The sequence below is a fragment of the Hevea brasiliensis genome, chromosome 9 (assembly GCF_030052815.1).
Source record: "Hevea brasiliensis isolate MT/VB/25A 57/8 chromosome 9, ASM3005281v1, whole genome shotgun sequence".
In the NCBI taxonomy this organism is placed as follows: domain Eukaryota; kingdom Viridiplantae; phylum Streptophyta; class Magnoliopsida; order Malpighiales; family Euphorbiaceae; genus Hevea; species Hevea brasiliensis.
In genome coordinates this window covers 27,019,203-27,040,159 of record NC_079501.1, presented here as the reverse complement: position 1 = coordinate 27,040,159, position 20,957 = coordinate 27,019,203, and the positions used below count along the sequence as shown (strand labels likewise).

General features: G+C 31.8%; 1 protein-coding gene across 1 annotated transcript; it reads right to left on the bottom strand.

The window, feature by feature from the left end:
- Positions 1–6,316: 6,316 nt before the first annotated feature.
- Positions 6,317–8,158, bottom strand: LOC110672878 (UDP-glucuronate 4-epimerase 5). Its single transcript, XM_021835797.2, has one exon. It carries the CDS (start codon positions 7,904–7,906, stop codon positions 6,599–6,601), a length of 1,308 nt encoding a protein of 435 aa, XP_021691489.2. The 5' UTR covers positions 7,907–8,158; the 3' UTR covers positions 6,317–6,598.
- Between the last annotated feature and the right edge of the window lie 12,799 nt (positions 8,159–20,957).

Below are 20,957 nucleotides of genomic sequence, written 5' to 3'. Positions count from 1 at the left end.
CGAAGGATTCGAAGTACTGCAGAGAAATGAGTTGAGCGAGGAGCAGACATAAACTGGCTGACCAAATGAACAACATATGAAATATCAGGTCGAGTAACTGTGAGATAAACAAGACTCCCGACAAGCTATCGATATAAAGTAGGATCATCAAGAGGAGTGCCATCAAGAGGTGTAAGTTTGCAATTGAGCTCCAATGGGGTTGATACTGTTTTGCTATCAGTGATGCCTGCTCGAGAAAGTAAGTCGGATGCATACTTGGCTTGAGATAGATAATAGCCATCAAAATTTTGAGAAACTTCAAGACCCAAAAAATAGCTGAGAGAACCCAGGTCTTTCATTTCAAAATGTTGATTGAGATAATGTTGTAACTCTAGAATACCTGATCAATCATCTCCTGTTATTATCATATCATCAACATAAAGCAACAGAAGAACAATACCATCGGTCGCGAGTGAATAATGCGTAATCATGTGGACTAGAGAGAAACCAAGTTGAGCAAGAGTGGAACTAAATTTGGCAAACCAGGCCCTGGGAGGTTGTTTTTATCCATATAAGGCTAGTCGAAGTTTGCAAACCTTATGAGGAGAATGATAACCAGGTGGAGGATGCATATAAACTTCTTCTGTTAAATCACCATGAAGAAAAGCATTTTTGACATCCATCTGGAAAAGTTTCCATTTACGAACTGCAGCAATAGCTAAGAGACTGCAAATAGATGTTAATCGGGCCACTGGAGCAAAAGTTTCTTCATAGTCGATACCATACTCTTGAGTGTACCCTTTGGCTACTAAGCGAGCTTTGTAGCGTTCAATAGTTCCATCAGAACGGGTCTTGATTTTGTAAATCCATTTGCAACCAATAGGGTCTTGTTTGGTGGAAGATCAACTACATCCCAAGTATGAGTTTTCTAAAGCCCGACGCTCTACCATAGCTTGTCGCCAAAGAGGGTCGATTGCCTCACGATAAGAACGAGGCTCATGAAGGGTTGCAATAGTAGAGTAACATAGAAAATCAGAAAGATAATGAGGAGTTTCTCTTACACTGGAAGAACGACGAAGAGAAGTGCTAGTAAGAGATGCAAAGCAGTCTCGGATCAACAACTGGTGCCGATTCAACAGGGGCAGGTGTAGTTGGGCTAATATTGAGCACATCACAATCACCTGGATCAGGACTTGGAAACAGCTCTTTGGAGGAGTCAGTGAAAAATAGAGAGTCAGTATTGACAGAGTGATGAAATTTGGAAAGAGAAGAGAACATAGTATTTTCCCAAAAGGTAACATGACGAGAGATGCGTAACTTATTAGAAACAGGATCCCAACAACGATACCCTTTGTGTTCAATGCCATAACCAAGAAAACAACATAGACGAGCATGGGGTTCTAATTTGGTATGTTCATAAGGTTGTAAAAGAACAAAAGAAACACATCCAAAATGTTTAAGGATGGAATAATCAGGAGATTGTCCAAACAACTTTTCAAAAGGAGATAAATTATAAAGAACCAAGGTAGGAAGACGATTAATAATATAAACAGCATGAAAAGCTGCTTCTCCCCAAAATTTTTCTGGACATGAGGCAGAAAGAAGAAGAGTACGTACAGAATCAAGAATATTGCGATGCTTGCGTTCGGCTCGCCCATTCTGTTGAGAGGTGTGAGGACAAGAACGTTGAACAACGGTGCCTTGTTGACTAAGAAACTGAAGTAAAGAAGAATCCCGATATTCTATGGCATTGTCTGTTCGGAGAATTTTAATGTCACAAGAGAACTGAGTTTTAATCATTTTGCAAATGTGATGTAAATTTGTGATAACTCAGATCGATGTTTCAAAAAATATATCCAAGTAAACCGAGAATAATCATCAATAAATATTACAAAATAACGATAACCATTTATTGAAGAAATAGGAGAAGGACCCCAAATGTCAGAATGAATTAAACCAAAAGGAGTGTCTGAAGTAGTATTATTATGAGAAAAAGATAATGCAGGTTGTTTTGCAAGCTGACAATTTAAACAATTAAATGACTCAAACTTAGTAGATCCTAATAATCCACGAGAAATTAAAGGTTGAATTTTACTGGTAGAAGCATGACCAAGACGAAGATGCCATTGGTGAATGGAGGAATTAAGGATTGTAGCTGCAGACACAAATCTCTGAGGAAGATGTAAAGATGTAAGCTCAAATAATTGACCCACTCTGCGACCCTCCCCAAGAATCTGTCCCGTTTGTGGATCCTGTACCTGGACACCATGGTGAGAAAAAATAACATTTAGTCTTTTTTCACACAACTGACCAACAGAAATAAGATTGAGTGCCAAATTAGGGATATAATAGGTGTCAGTGAGATGAAGATTTGAGGTAGACACATGACCAGTATGTGTGATGTTCATTTTAGTACCATTTGCAGTATGGATTGGTGGTAAGGAAGATACAGGTTTTGCAGAAGACAAGAATTTAAGATTAGTGGTCATATGATTACAACATTCAGAGTCAAAAAGCCAATAAGAATTACTCGGAGTGGCAGACATGGCAGCAGGAGAATTAGAAGAGATAACCTGTTTGAATAGTGCCTCAAGATCACTCATGGTGATGGCAGTAGAGCCCTCAGTAGCAGCAACAACAGTGATAGAGGAAGATCCAGGCTTTGAGACATTCTTGAATTTAGACTGCCCTCCTTTTGGTCTTGGAGGATGTGTGGGACAATGTTCAAGAATATGACCGTAACCATGACAATATTTGCATTTTATAGTAGGACAATATGCAAAAGCATGACCAATTTGATTACAATTCTTACAGAGTTGATTGCCAGATTTCTGATGTGAGGATCGAGTAGTTGCAAGAGCAGCTTCAAATTGAGGAGTTTTATCCAAACTGAGACGAGTCTCTTCAAAAATAATCTCTTGAATAGCAGTTTCCAATGATGGGAGTGGATTTCGATGTAGCAGGGACGCTCGAACAGCCTCATATTCTGATCGAAGAGCCATTAGAACTTGAATGAGATGAAGATGATCTTCACTGATTTTGGCCTGAGATATTTGATTCCAAATAGGTTGGACCTAGGCAAGAAAATCATTCACAGATTGACCTGCTTCTTGTTTCAGATTATGAAGAGTAGTCCACAACTGATAATAGTGGGCAAGTCCAGTGGTCTGATATCGATTAGCCAAAAAATCCCAGATTTCTTTTGCAGAGTCATAATTAGCAAACTGGATGTGGATGGATGAGACAGAGGTATTGCGAAACCAGGTGATGATCTGATGATTTTTACTATCCCAATCCTCAAGACGGTCAGCAAATTTTGCATCAGTTTCATCGTTCTCTCTTGTCGGCGCAGTGATATCTCCGGTAACAATACGCCAAAGCTTACGACCTATCAAAAAACTTTTCATTCCTTGAACCCAAAGATTATAGTTGGAACCAGTCAGAACTGTTGCAATAGGTCTTGAAATATCAGATTTCTCCATTGACAACAAGATGAGGAGAAAAAAAAATGGTATAATAATACGTATGAAAGAATGAACCAGAACAAGTTGTAGAGAGAGCAGAGAGACCCCAAAAACTAGAAATAAAAGCTTTATGGCTCTGATACCATGTTAGAAGAAAGAATACAAGTAATGAAGAAAAGGATTGTGTATTTGTCTATATATTTTTCTGTATATTTTTCTCATTTACAGAGATATTACATCTATTTATACATGAAAATATGAACTAATTTGGACAAGAATAATAATTGCTATAATTATGCTACACAAATCTCCTATAATCATGCTAATTGCTGTAATTATGCTACACAAATCTCCTATAATTATGCTAATTGCTGTAATTATGCTAACATTCAAATACAAAATTTTTTTCTTTTGCCATCAGAAGCAATTGCATTATCTTCAAACTACTGACTGACAAATCACTGCTATGAATTATATGTCTTACAACACAGCTTTTTTCCCCATACAAGTTTCTGAAGCTCATCTTACTTAATGTAATGTTTGTGAGATTCTTGATTTGTTACTCTCTCTTTTTTTTTACCATTTAAATTGATCATGTCATGTTCTTTAGGAACTGATTTTTTTACATGATCTTTAACTTATTAAGGTTGTTTTCTCAGGTTCTGTAGAAGATTTCTACTGCTTATGCAATAATTGTTTTGCAATTGCCATAATTTTCTTTTCCAATTTTCTTCTTATTTTTGACTTGTTTCTGTGGGAAGTGATGGTGCTTAATCTCTGGTTTTATTGATCATGCAAGTCATATTTCGTTCTTTATTTTCAGTCCAATTCATGATTTACATAACAAGATCTAACATATGATGTAATAATCAGAAGTTGTTTATCTCCTTGGGCTGCATGACTGTCTATAGTTGCTCCAGACCGACATGTTTTTCCTGTGTAAAATTTGTCACTGTATTTTCTGTGATCCTTGTGCTTGAACCTCTACGTGTAGTGATCACATGCAACAGTTGAAAATTTGAGGGATGGTAAAAGCAATCAGACAATGCATTTTAATTTTGTGGTCTTTAATGATGCTGAATATGGTTGCATATAGTCTTAACTAGGCTTCATTATCTTGTTCTCATTGGAATATCGTGTGACTTGTGAAATACGGTGGTTGGTTGACATGATATTTTTCTGAAGGACTTCATTCTAAATTTCTAATCAGATTCATCCTCTTCTGTTGCAAGTAATCAGCCAGTTAATGTTAAGTTCTACCGATTCTTGTGAGACTTCCGGGTTCGAAAGTGGGTATACTTCTGTAGACATTTAATCCTTATTCTGTTGGCTAATTTTCTTGATCTCAGAAGTCAGTATACAATTCATTGAAATTAATTTTAGTTGTGGAAATCTTTTTGCATATTTTCTATTGTTTGATGGACAACAAGGTCCAGAACAAGGAATTTGCTGCTAATCATTCCTCAAACGCATTCAAGATTTTAGGCGGTTCAATGCAAGTTGGAGGAGCTGTGGTTTAATTAAGTGCAGAGTAATGTTGATTCCTCATGTTCTTCAGTCACATGTCTCAGCCAGAGCTAATTAAAGGATATTGAATTTGGTGAACGGATCCATGGATCACCATGCTGGCTCTTCATTCTCTCTTGGGTAAATTGCCTCCAAAATTAACCTACCAATAAACAATTCCAAGCACAACATTTTCACACGAGGCTGGTTCCCATCAAGAGATTTGAAGCGGCTTCCAACTCAGACTTTCTCACGCTTGGATAATCGACATACTCTGTGGAGAAGAGCCAGACATACTCGGTAGAGAAGAGCCATAAAGGTATTTGCTAGCTTAATTCCTCCAACATATCTGCCTTACCAAACACCTATACAAGAGCCTAGATGGCAAATAACGTCCAAGTTGCATTACCATTACTCAACAAATCAAAATATCCAAACTTCAATGACAAAAAGTCATCAGATAAAATTGGAAGAAAAAAAAAGATTATTTCACCAAGAATTTATTTCCAACAAGGTCCTCAGTTCTGCCACCAAGCATGAACACCGATCATTACAAACCCAGGAAAAAAAATAGGTGAGACAGATTGACAATGGATATGCAAATTTGATATTAAACTGATGTCACTAAAAATGCAGATATTTACTCAACACAAAAACTTGTGCAGCTGCCAACATGTTTAAAATAACAGCAAAAACACCAAAACTTCAAAGAAAGCTATTGTTATCTATCCCTGAAATGAAAATCCAATTTCTGGAAGATCATATCCCTTAGAATAAAGGAAGTCTACCATTATGCTGCCAATAACTACCAAAATTTTCCATTGGCAAATGATAAAGCCATTCTAAATATTTCAACCATGGCTTCATGTCATTATTATAATTGCAAATGATAGATCATTGGTTTGATAAGATCTAGAAAAATGGAAAATGAGACTATAATTGCAACTGGTGTTCATAGAACAGAGAAAGAAAATGCAATTTTGATCTTGATACCCAGCTGACAACCAGCTTGAGTCATCAGTTAACAATTGATATATAAATTGCTTTGCAGTGATAAATCAAAAAACCCAAGAACAGAAGCAACATAAAAATGGTTCATCAGAATTTATCATCAACATCTATTATGTATTAACGGTGCTATCTTCTGAAGTTTCTGCATGTCTATGCCATTCATGGGTTTACTACCCCAAAAAATGTTAACATAACAAACACTAATCTTAGAACATTTCAATCTCTAGCCAAATTAGCCATATTCTGATCCCAATATCTAGGTAAAAATATACATTATATGAATAAAAGATGTACAAAAAGCACAATTATTTTCCAAAGTCTTCCCAATCGAGCAAAATCAAGAAGGGCATGTAAAATTAATGCACAATCAAACTAATTTATTGAAATTGCTAGACAATTTTAACTAAATACGTTGTCTAACTATAAAGGATATCCTGAAAGAATGAAGCAATACATGTGGAGAAGTAAAAATAAATAATCACTGTTGATACAATTCAGGTATGCCCTGCAAAGAATATGCTTATCAATCAGCAAACAAACGTATTGCAAGACAAATATTCCTCCTGTATCACAAAATGAAGAAAGATTTCAAAGTTTGCGCCAAAATAGATATTGCAAACTTAAAGAACGTTTAACATTCACCAGGAACTCTTCTTCTTTGACCCTGAATAATAACTGAGGTACCATCTCACAAACTTCTTAAGCCCAGTTTCCAAATCAGTTGTAGGCTTATAACCAAGCTCTCTCTGCGCAAAACTAATATTGGCGTGTGTAAACTCCACATCACCATTTCTAGGCAATGGCAGCACCTTCTTCTTAGCCTTCTTCTTCAATAGTCTCTCCAATATGCCAACGAGACGACTCACAGGTACTGGCGATGTATTCCCCAAATTAAAGACCCTCAATTGCGCTGGCCCCCTCTTCTTCCCTCCACTCCCAGTACTCTTCTTTGCAGTATCCAATGCCACCAAACACCCCTTCACAATGTCGTCAATGTAGGTGAAATCCCTCGCCACACTCCTTCCATCAGCTGTCTCAAAGACACCAATCTCCTTCCCCTTCAAAATATCCTTAGTAAAAAAGAAATACGCCATGTCGGGCCTTCCCCATGGCCCATAAACCGTGAAAAACCGCAACCCAGTAATGGAGAGACCATAAATATGATTGTAAGTGTGAGCAATTTCCTCTCCTGCCTTCTTAGTTGCTGCGTATAAACTAGCAGGCTGATCAGTCCTATCCTTCTCTGAAAAGGGTACTTTCGTATTAAGCCCATAGACAGAACTCGAAGACGCCCACACAACCACAGGTTGCGGGTTCGCTGATTTACAAACCTCAAGCAAATTGACAAATCCACCAATGTTGCTATGAACATAAGACTTGGGATTTTGCATTGCGTAACGCACCCCAGCTTGAGCAGCTAGTTGCATTACATGGGTAAAAAGCACCACATCAAAAAGCTTCTTTAATAATACCATGTCATTGATATCCCCTTCCACTATAAAAACCCCAGATCGTTCTAATACCTTTTGTCGGGCTCTTTTCAGGCTGGTATCGTAGTAGTGATTGAAATTGTCGAGGCCAAGAACGCCGTCGCCCCGACGCTTCAGCGCGACCGAGACATGGGTTCCCACAAAGCCAGCAGCACCAGTGACCAAAACGGTTAGGCCAGCGCGTACCTTGGGACGCGCGGATTTGACGACCTTTTTCTCCCAGAGAGGGCCCCCAAGTGGATCGGTTTCGACTTGGCGGGGAGGAGAAGGAGAGGGAGGAGAGAGGAGGAAGAAGAAGAGAAAGAGAATAAGGAAAAGAAACGAATAGAAAGTGAGTTTGGAGAGAGAGGAGTGCAATCGGAGAGAACGGTGATGAGGGTGAAGGTAAGTCGCGGATTTGTCCGGTTTAAGCTTGCCTGGTGTGGAAGGTGGTGTAGTATCAAGGAGTGACGACATATTAGTTACAAAAAATTAAGGAAACCCACCACTTGGGAATCTGGCGTTTGTGGTGGCGACGGTGACGGGTGGTTGTGGCGGTGATCCTCGGTGGAATGAATGGGATTTTTGGGTTGAATTGTTTGGAGTTTGGGTTTGCGTCAAAGCGGCTGTTTTTGTGAGGTCAGGTGTGGTGGCCTGGTGGAAAAGGGAAAGTGGGAAATTTTGCAAATTTATGGAGAGAGAGGTATCTGAATTTTGACCGAATTTTGATGGTCGATTGATTTGAAAGGATGTGTAAGGGCTATTGGTTCAAAATATTTTACTAGTACCACTTCTATTTTGTGCGTGGGTTTATTAATTTTGAAATTTTAGTATTTAAATAATTAATATATTTATATTTGAAACTAAAATCAATTAATTATAATAGAAGTAGTATAATTACATAAATTATAAAGAGGCATATCTATAAAATAAATTAATAATATATAAAAAAATAATTATTAACATAAATTTACTTAAATATTCAAAATAATTATTGAAAAATACTATAAGTGAAAAGCAAAATAAAATAGAAAAAATATATTTTATTTAAAAAATAAATTAATTCATTTAAATATGATGCTGTCAATTAATATATTTTTATTTATAAGAAATTGTATATACTTTTATATGTGGCTATTAATAATTTTAATTATATAATTTTTAATTTTAATATATAAAATAAAATAATATTTTAAATTTATTAAAAATAATAAAAAAATATAGACTAAATATATAGAATAATTTAGTTAATTAAATTATATAATCAATTTCATTATTTTAAAACATCAAATTTTTATATCCTTTTAATATATTAAAGAAATATAATTTATTCAGATGTTATGCTTATTTAATAACAATTTTAATAATAAGAAAAAGTATAAAGCTAGTACAAAAGGAAAAAAAAATTTATATATATGTACAAAGGTCCTTCCCGGTCTACAAAAATCTAAACCAATACAAGCTCATATGCCCTAACAAAGCAACAAACAGAAGCTTAATTGCCATGTTCAAGAAACCCTAGTCTTTTATGTGTGCAACCCAACTCAAGCATCTATAAAATCCAGCTTAGAGGTGCCAACAACTTCACCTTCTTACAGGGCCACCATCGGAGAGTACGAAACAGTGAACCAAACAACCTTGACCAAACGAGGGCCACAAACTAACCTCCAGAAGCAGCTAGAGAAAGGACCCAAAGAGAACATAAAGCAATCCACCAAGGAAACTAGGAGTCTTACTGTCAGGAAATCGACCATGGAAACCACCATCGACCTAGGAGAAAAGAAAGCAGAGGCCATGATATCTTAATCTCCTCTAATCATGGGACAACCATCAATAATTCTCACAAGCTAGCTCTAAACCCTCGACACGCCTTTCATGGATCTACTGTTATAAATAGCTTATATGTTAGATAGTATAGAGAGAAATAATTCTTATATTGTTAAAATATAAGAAAGTGAAGGAATGACAAAAGTGAAATGTGTATAGAATTTTATATATATATATATATAGCACTTGGCACGTATATGCGTGAAATAAAATAATTATCTTATTATAATTTTTGTAAATAAATTATAAACAGATATGTTTATTAACAAGTAGATATGCCTATTAATAAACAGACATGTCTATTTTATACAACTATTTGTATAGATATCTGTTAATAAACAGACATGTCTATTTTATACAAAAAGTCACAACTATTTGTATAGGTATCTGTTAATAAACAGACATGTCTATTTTATACAAAAAGTCATAACTATTTGTATAGGTGTCTGTTAATAAACAAATATATATTTTACACAAACAGTTGTATCTATTGAAAATAGATAGATGTGTAGAAAAAATATATATTTTACACAAACAGTTGTATCTATTGAAGATAGATAGATGTGTCTATCTAAAAAATGTGTTATAACTTTTCATTCTTTATAAATATGAATGAGTTTTTTAATCCAGAAATATACTACTTCTACTTCTTATTCTTTTCTTCTAGTCTCTCTAAATTCGGTTCGTATAAAGAGTTCTTAAGGGAAATCTTCAGGAGTTGCTGTCTGCAGATTTCAGGCTTTGTTGTATCTTGGAGGTATATTGCCATAACCTTGCGGCAATCTAATGGGGGCAATTAATACTATAAAGATAATCATTCATCATGCCTCAAAACCTATTCTACACCCACTGCCTCAATAATTTTAAGGTATTAATCGCAATGGAGTCTAAGGCTATTTCTGTGATGAATCAAGATTTTGTGAAACTTGATTGTTTTAAAGAACAATTATGTTCACTGAGAAGGTGAAAGTAGATCAGAAAAAGAAGATGAATTGCCATGTAGAGGTCATATTCTCAACAACTCATCAGATAGGCTATAAGATTTATTTTCCTCTGTCAAGTCTCCAAAAGAAATCTGGAATTCGTTAAAATTTGAATACAATACAGAAAAAAAAAGTTATGGATAAATTTCTCATTATGAAATATTTTAAATTCTAAATACTTGATAATATGCCCGTTATGGATAAGTCCATGAGTTGCATATCTTTGTTTCAAAGTTTAAGGATTTAAAAGTGGTAGTTCCTAGATCACTGCAATTAGAAGGAATAATATCACATCATACTTCTAGTTTGAATGATTATAGGAAGAAATTACTGTATACCACATACGACTTTTCTCTTGAACAGATTCAAAAACACTTACACATTAAAAAGTTTTTTATGTGATAATTTGTCTTTATGTTGATGATAAGCTTATAATTAGAAAAAATATAAGGTTATATTTTGGTGTTAAAGCTCACGGCAAATGTATTAAAGAAGTTGATAAGATTTATGTGTAAAAGTTGATAAGATTTATCTGTATAAGTCAAAAGATACTTTTTGCATGCATAAATCTTAATTCATGTTGGTCCTCACTAACTTAGTGTGGGATATCGTTAAATATATATATATATATATATATATATATATATTAGTAATTAAAAAAAATTGTATCATATTGAAAGAGTTATGTCTGTTCATTAAAAGGCATCAAGATAAACTATTTATTACCAATAGTTATATCTGCTCCAAAAGGTATAAATAGATAAATGTAATTATTCTAAAAAATACAAAGTGAATGATTGTATCTATTCTAAGAGATACAAAGTGAACGGTTGTATCTGTTGTAAAAGGTATAAATGAACAGATATAATTGTTCTAAGAGATACAAAGTGAACCGTTGTATCTATTCTAAAAGGTGTAAGTGAATAGATGTAATTATTCTAATAGATACAAAGTGAACTGTTGTATATGTTCGAAGAGATGCAAATGCTTTATAAATAGCAGTTTGGAACAAAAATCTATTAACTTTTCTTTTTTGTCTCTTCTCTTCAATTTTACCTACAATCAACATTATTGTTCTTTAATTTATTCTTGGGAGAATTTTAAAATTGCTGTCTAAATTTATATTTAGTTATTATCCTTGAAGGATCTGCCTAAACTACCTAGCTGTAATATAGTGGGGGTTTTATTCTTTGTCAATTTCATTATATTGAGGGAAGCAAATACTCCATATGATATTTATTGCAAATTGACTGAAAATTTTGGTAGAATAATTGCTTAAATTGAGTGTGCTAGTGCTATTGGTAGCTTAATATATACTATGCATTGCACTACTCCTAAATTGCTTTTGCAATATGTAAATTGTCAAGATATACTAGTAATATTAGTATGAAATACTGGAAAGAAATTTCAATGGCTTTTGGATATTTAAAAGGAATTATAAACTATGGATTGTTCTGTGATAAATTTCCAATTTTGTTAAAATCATATAAAGAGTTGTATCCATGCAAAGAGTTGTGTCCCTTGGCCAAAAGATGTAACAAAATGAAAAGATGTTATTCTTCTTAATAGTTACATGCATGAAGAGATGAATTTATTGGCCAAAAGGTTGATACATTTTGAGTAGTAAATATAAGAGCCTTACAAGTCATTTGTAAGAAGTGATAAAAGGACAAATGAGTATGCATTTGTGTGTGTGTGTATTTTGAATAGTAAATATAAGAGCCTTACAAGTCATTTGTAAGAAGTGACAAAAGGACAAATGAGTATGCATTTATGTGTGTGTGTACAAGTTTAGCTTAGTTCTTTATTTTTTGATGCTTTCATTTCAAACAAGTTATGGAGTAATTTATTTTTGCAAATAAGGTACATATCTAGACTGTGAATTATCTATATAATTCATGTTATAAACATGTGATTGCATGGTAGACTAGTGAAATAATTATAGAGGAGATCCTAGGGTTATACAAATGCCAGTTGGATAACTAGTGCTAAGGATAATAAGTCAACCTTTGGTTGAGTGTCCACTATAGGTGGAGGTACTGTTTCTTGGGCATCAAAGAAACAAACTTGTATAACTCATTCTACGGTGAAATTCGAATTTATAACTTTGGCAAATGTTGGTAAAGAAGCAGAATGGCTGAAAAACTTGTTACCAGATATTAAGTTGAGGTCACAATCTATGCCATCTATTTCTTTATATTGTGATAGTCAAATCATGATGGCTAAAGCTTATAGTAAAATATACAATTGAAAGCATATACATATAAGCTTAAGACATGAAAATGTAAGACAATTAGTCTCTAATGGTGTTATTACCATGTTTATGTTAAATCCTATAATAATCTAGCAAATCCTTTAATAAAAGGGCTCTCGAGAGTTATAATCATAAGTACATATACTGATTAGGATTTAAAATATTCCATTAAATTTACTATTGATGGGAACCCTACTTTATAGTATTATTACTAAATAAAGTTTAAGGGGTAACAACAAGTTATTAGTAAATATTGTAATTAAATACTTAGTGTACTAAGTTAATGGAATGAGGATGAATATTTATACTCTTAATGAAGTTTAATATTATTACAAAGGAAACTTCACCTATATGAATATAGGAAGTGGTGCCGCTTCAACAAAAGTGAGAATAACTTTTGTAAATGTTCATAAAAACAGGAGGTAGCACAAGGCCATATTCGTGCTAAAATTTTAGTGAATTTTTTAAGTCGAACTAATTGATTCGTGTGTGTAGTATTTTCGGTTCTATTTAATAGGACTCTAGGTTTAAGCTAAGGCCACCATGATTTCTTTAGAACTTTGAAATACTTACACTAAGAAAAAGTTTAAATCGAAAGATACTTTTCATTATACATGAAATAATGGAATCTAACAATACAAGCTAAGTGAGGGATTGTTATAAATAGCTTGTATGTTGATAGTATAGAGAGAAAGAATTCCTATATTATTAAAATATAAGAAAGTGAAAGAATGACAAGAGTGAAATGTGTATAGAATTATATATATATAAATAAATATATATTATTCTATTATGGCACTTGGCACGTATATGTATGAAATAAAATAATTATCTTATTATAATTTTCATAAATAAATTACGAACAGATGTGTTTATTAACAAGTAGATATGTATATTAATAAACAAACATATCTATTTTATACAACTATTTATATAGGTATCTGTTAATAAACAGACATGTCTATTTTATACATGTCACGACTCGATCCCATGGGCCAAACCAATACTAGGACCTAGGCCGGTATAAAGCCCCCGAGGCCCGTAGTAAGCCTTATTGTTCCCAAATCTATGACCAGGCTCACAATTTAGGCCCAAAATGAATATAAAATAATTTAAATTAAACTATTATAATTTTATTTATGGCCAACTTACCCAATAATTATCAGAAACTAAAATTAGAGGAGCTCAGCTCAACCTTGTTACATCATTTATAAATTATTTAAAAATCATAAAAAAATTTTATTTATTAATACAAAACTTAAATTCATACAATCCCTAACAAGATTAATACTACTGCTAGTACATGTGGAGTTCTAAATTATAAATTTAGAGAATAATAATAAAATTAAGTAATTATTGATAACCTGCGAGAAAAGAAGCAGGTTATTCTGAAAAAGGTCTCCTTCTGTAGCCTGGAAAAAAACTAGGGTAAACAGGAATGAGCGTTCAACTCAAAGAATAAAATACCAATTTTAAGTACAATTTTTATAGCTATCTAAAGTTAATGCGTCCTAAAGAGTGGAACGCAATACTTTCATAGTTTTCATACAAATCACATCATAACAACAAAAAGGTAAATTTGGAGTACTCACGCACCCATATAATATTCAAATAGTACATATATGGGAGCTGATCCCCTATACAGCTTTCTTAATCCAACCTCTACCAGCGAGTGTCTTTCAAGCTGGACTTTCGCTTGATAAACCAAATACGAGGGCCAGCGAAATTATCTCAAGTCGTGCCTACCCCGACTTATCCATAAAGGATTGGGTCCCAGCGAGTGTCTCTCAAGCCGCATCTACCCGTCCTATCCATATCCAATACCGCACACCACACGCTTGCCAACGCACGCACACTGCTCCAAATTACCATAAACAACATCCATGATACTTCATCAATTAAGAATGCAATATAAAACGTGCCTAATATTTAACTACATAGATACATATTTATAAGTGATGCATGAGCATGTCTGAACATATAATAATATTGAAATTATAATTAAAATTAATATTTTACTCACAATACATCAGAGACGACTATAGAGGTTGGGTGAAAGAAGATGGTTCACCCTGATCACCTACATAATTTTATTGTGAATTTATTAGTGCTAATTCAATTAAAAATAAATTTAAAGAGACAAACACATCCTAATTTATGTCGAAAATTTAGCAGAATTTTCCCTATACCTAGGACATACTCAACCTGCAAAATAGTTCAAATAACACTTCTAAGCTCAACCCATATCTCATCATCATTATATGGCCCCTGCTAGGCCCTCCAAACTAGGCAATAATCACAACATCAAACAACTAAATTATAAGACTTTAAAATTAATATTTTTCAAAAACTATCCAAATTAACTTTAAAAATTCTATAAACTTACCCCGTGGTCTTTAACAATATTATAAGACTATTATAAAAAGAATCATAATTTTCTGATCATCCATGAATATTTTATAAATTTTATTCTAACTCAGTACAAGGCAAAAATTGAGCAATATAGAGTTTGGGTTTACCTATGCCAAATCTGACACCTAGAACGCGTCCAGAACATCTGAAAATGCTAGGATTGACTATAATATTGATCACGTTCTGAGACGGGCAGTCAGGCAGCCGAATCTGGCTGAAAATGCAGTCCCGGTGCTGGTAAGCTATCCTCGATCCGATTGCACCTAAATTAATTCCAAATTTTATTAATAATTATCATAAAATTATTTTTAAATTTTTAAAATTGAAAAAGTTCAAAAATCTCACCAAGCGATCTGGACCGTCATATTATCGCTTTTTTCAAATGATGTCCGACCGGAGCGGGACAGATCCTATCTCGAATATTTCACAGTCCTAAGTCTATCGGTGGTCTCGGATTTTTTATTTGACGGTCGGATAGCAGGGAAAATGGTCGGAAAGCCACTGCTGCCACTTTTTCTCTCCTCTTTCTCTCTCTTCGTTTCTCGTTGGAAACTTCATCATTCCAGGCAAGGCTAGTAGAAAAATGGAGCTGGGTTCATGGGGAGTTGATAACAGCTTGAATCGCCGGCGTTGGTGACCAGAATCGATTGGAAAACGGCCTGAATTTCTCTCTCTCTCTTCTTTTCCTTCCCTTTCTTCTCTCTCTCTCTCTCTCTCTCTCTCTCTCTCTTCCTCCCTGCCACCTGCTGCCGTGACTGCCGCTGCTTGATGTGACGTGAGGTGGGGGAGTCCCACCGGTGCCTTGCTAGCACTGGTGCTGGCCGGCTGGCCGAAAAACGAGAGGGAGAAAGTGAGGGGGAGAGTGGTGGTGGTGGGGGAGAAAGAGAGAGGGAGAGAGAGAGAGAGAAAAATAATCATTTTTTTTTTTTAAATTGCTACAGTAGCAGCAGTTGACAATGGATGTAGCCCACTGCTACACACCACTGTCACCTCCCAATTCCTTTTTTTTTTTTTTTTGGTTATTACAATATAAAAAGTCACAACTGTTTATATAGGTATCTGTTAATAAACAGACATGTCTATTATATACAAACAGTCACAACTGTTTATATATGTATCTGTTAATAAACAGACATGTCTATTTTATATAAAAAGCCACAACTATTTGTATAGGTGTCTGTTAATAAACAGACATATCTTTTACACAAACAGTTGTATCTATTGAAGATAGATAGATGTGTCTATCTAGAAAAGGTGCTATAACTTTTCATTCTTTATAAATATGGATGAGTTTTTCAATCCAGAAATATACTACTTCTACTTTTTTTTCTTTTCTTCTAGTCTCTCTAAATTCGGTTTGTATAAAGAGTTCTTAAGGGAAATCTTCAGGAGTTACTGTCTGCAGATTTTAGGTTTTGTTGTATCCTAGAGGTATATTGCCATAACCTTGCAGCAATCTAGTGGGGACAATTAATACCTTAAAGATAGTTATTTATCACGCCTCAAAACCTATTCTACACCCACTGCCTCAACATCTACTGCCAGAATTGATTATTGGTACAAGACAAATAGATCTTCAACAACAGCTTTCTAGGACAGTAATAAATCTGCATGAAAAGCACCCTCACAAATACAAGCCCCAGGATCTATGAAAACATACCAACAAATCCAAAACTATACAATCTAAGCTAGGAAGGGGAGGGTACCTCAGCCTTAGTCAAAGGAAAATGCCTTCCCTTGCCCCGAAAGGTAGGGGAAAGCCAGCAGAAAAGAAGCTCAATGAGACCCAAGAAAAGAAACACTGAAAACTTCCGAAAAGGGTTTTTCTCTCTAAAAGTTAGAGAGAAAGACTCTGCATACTTGACTAATGATGAATAACTCAGAAAATATATCACATTCACATATAGTTATCATTCACATGTTAAATTTTATATGCACAAAATTTTTCATTTTATAATTATATAGCCATTAAATGTTATTTTTTATATTTATTTTGTTTTTAAATATTTTGTTTTCACATTATTATTCTATTTATATAAGATGAAAATTAATTTCTTTAATTATTTAAAAATAATTATTGACAAAGTAAAATGTACTTTGATTTTAATAAATAACCACAAAAAAGGACTCTCATAAAATTAATAATTAAATGCTTAATATCTATTTTATGATAGAAGAGGTTTGCAATTCAAATTTATGACGATTTACATTTTTTTTGCAAGAGTTCTTGAAACAGAAAAAAAAAAATCACAATACATAATTAGACATAGCCAGATTCTAAAAATTCTGTTGAATTCGGGCATTTTTAGATGCGTGTTCGTGCATGAACCACTTTGGAAGTCATTGAATATAGTGATTTCATGCATGAACGAATTAACTAGCTTCTTTAAAAATGTTCTTATTACTATTGCTATATACCATTAATTATTTATTAAAGGGTATTGAGTATATCAAGATGACAAGATATATATTGTAAAAAATAATTAATTTAAAATTAAATGAAAGAGAAAAATATTAACTACTACAGAGTTTTTTTTTTTAAATATAGTTATAACCAAATAATATAGAAAATAATATAAATTCATTTTGTCACCACAACTTGTAGAATATTACAATTAGTTGGATAGGATATGATTGAGAGGGCTTACTAAGAAATATCACATATAATTCAATAAAAAGCTAATTAATTATGTTTTTGAGAGGGCTTGATAATAAAAGATAGGTAGGTGATACTGCAATTTCTAACAAGATGTTGCATTTTTATTGAAGTTAATAGGAGTTTAATGATCAAGAAATTTGTTTAATAATTATAAAGATTTTAATATCCATTTTTATTTTATTGTAATAGATATGTGTGTGCAAGAGGGGTAATTTTTATAACACATCTTTGAAATTTGCTATGTGTTTTCCTTTCGTCCATTAATTTTAATTTTTTATTAAAAAGATTATTAAATTTTAATTTTATTTAATAAAAATCTCTCTAACTTATTATAGTAGATTTTCAGGTTAAAAAAAAAATAATGAAATTATCTTTTTCCTTCTTTCCTTTTACATTAAAAAAAAATACAAGCTGTTTCAACTACTATCTGGATCTATCATAAAAATATCAATACCATCACAATGATTTTCTTTTTAGAAGGAAGGAGGAATTATTCTTTACCGAAAAGTGCTGAAACTATTTTTGTAGATATCACATTGTAGCTGAGAGGGATTTTTTAATATAGAAATATATTATTGCAGATTAAAGAAATTTTTTGTAAAATAAAATTAAAATTTAAAGATTTTTTGGTAACAAATTGAAGCTCAAAGGCAGAAGTAAAACATAAAGTAAAGTTCATGGACAGGCTATAAAAATTATTCATGAAAAAGGTCATGTGAAAAATTTGGTAATGAAGAGAGATTAGAAAGGAATTGGAGATGGTTAGGTAGGTGAGTCAAATAGAAATAGCATAAGATATGCATTTTAGTTGAAGCAGTAGTGTAGGAAGAAGGTGAGAAGTGACGAAGAGAAACTTGCGAAGAAGGCAAACATTCCTCAGAGAAACTAATATGGTATCTTGTTTTCTAATTTAAGTTAGGTTGTTGTCTCTTTTTTTTTTTTTTTCTCTTTAATTGATGAATCTCATAGACATTCACCAAATTCAGTAGCATAATCTCATCATGAAAATTAACCCCCAAGAAACATGCAATACTTGACTTTGGTACAATCCTTTCCCCAGCTCCCTATATATGCCTTTCCTTCCACTTTATTCTTCTATCCATTGCTTACATTTAATATTTAATCCAAATTTTAGCATTTGGAGATGCTCTTCAATATTCCAAGTATAAGGAGCACCTTCCTTCCAACTTTTCCTTTCACTAAGTGAATGATATATCTTCTGTCATTTTCTGATATTATGTGAGACAATTCTTTGAAGAAATGAGGCACTATAGTTTGAAATTTGATATGTGCATATGTATGACTTGTTCTAAGAAATTGTATGGTAGATTCTTGCAGTAAGAAAAGTATTAAAAGCCGCGTACGCAATTTGGCCATATGAGACGGCTTGTCTATTTTCATTTGGCCGCGTGAAAGATATCGAAGACTTGTCTATTTTCAAAATGGACATTATTATATTGTTTTGAAATATTCAAATTAAAAAAAAAAAAAAAAGTAAGGATGATGATTTGTCATCCAATGAACTACATAACTACCTGATGCCTATTGATTTTTTTTTTTTTTTTCAGAAACCTATTTATTGAACTAATTAACACTAATAATGTTAACTTACGCAAGATGCTAACTTAATTGAAATGCTTGTTATCCAAACTAAGGGTGACAAGCGATAACAGAATGATAATAAAAGCCGCTCGAAAGTTGATCCGACGGAAGGATCGGATGAGTGGATTAATTTAATTAATGAATTATTAAAAATTAATTATATATATATATATATTAAAATTAATTAAATATAATATCTATTAATATAAATAAATAAATAAATAAATATAATTAATTAAATTTTAATCATATAAAATAAAATTTTAATATTTATTAAATTATATTTAATAAATTTTAATAATATTTTTAAATTTTATATAAAAGAATTAAGTAATATAATGTATAAAAATTTTTATAAATATATAATTCTCTTTTAATATATATAAAATGTTAAGCATATGTTAAAAAAAATTTATTAAAATAAAAAAAAATATATAATTATTAAATTAATTTAATTGATTTTTATTTCAAAAAAATTTTATGAGATTTTAAATTAAATTCTCCATATCAATATTTAAAAAAATTATTAAATAATTAAATTAATTAAACTAATTAAATTACATTAGTTTATCATTTTAATCTCCAAATCCATTATATTATATCAAATCACTTTCTTATTTAATTTAATTATAAAATTAAATTAATTTATTAATTTAATAAACTTGAATTCGAATTTAATAATTATTATTATAATAAAAAGAATAAAGAGTAAAAATATTTTTTAAAGTAATGAAATTTTAAATTTAAATTATAATTAAATAAAAAATTAAAGAAGACGTGGGCTAGCGCTGCTCTAGAAAATATTGAAAAAAATGGGCTTAATAGAAAGTAGGTGAGGAAAAGTACAATTTGGACAGCGACTGACTTATGTATTTAATACATGACCTCTCAACGTCTTCATGCACAGATAATTATAATATGACGATTTCTTCAGAGTCTCACGCGCACCTTGTTGTTGTTGTGTTCTGCGCGGCCAAAATCTGTAAGGAGATTAGTGCTGTGCACTGTTTCTGAATTTTGAATCAAATCAAAATATCATATCCAATTGTATCCGAAAAAGAATTGTTCATGTAAGAATTGAAAAATATTAAATTAAATTTATATTTATTATTTTTATTTAATTTTTATTTTTATTAAAAATCAAATAAAAATTATACTAAGTCAAAACTAAATTGAAAATTCGATTTTATAAATTTTTTATATTTATTAGATACATTTTATAATTTCACTAATATATACATATATAATTTAATTTATTTTTAATTATAAGTGCATATAATTTAATAATATTTTTATTTTTTAAATTTTTTAAATAATTTTAGTATTGAGTATATTAAATCATCTAATAATTCTTAATGACATGCCTAAATAATATGTTAGTCATATAATATATTTTTTAATTCTTAATTATATGTATTTTTTAATTAAAGATAATATAATTAAAAAAAATATAAAAAATAATATAAAAATTCTTATAAGAAATATATTTTTGATATTAATATTATTATTTTAATATTAGATTATTGTTTTTATTGTTATTTTTATATTATAAATTTAAGATTGTATTTTTTATTTTAAAATGAATAAAAAATATTATAATTTTGAGCAAAAAAAATTAAGATCTGAAATAAAATAAAAACTAAAATTGAAATAAAAAAGAATCACAATTATAATCAAAATCACACTGAAATTATTTAAAATCAAATCAAAATTAAAATTAGAGATTAATAATTTTATTCTCACTCAGTATGTTAATTTTTAAAATTTTTAAATTTTTTTTTAATTTTTCAA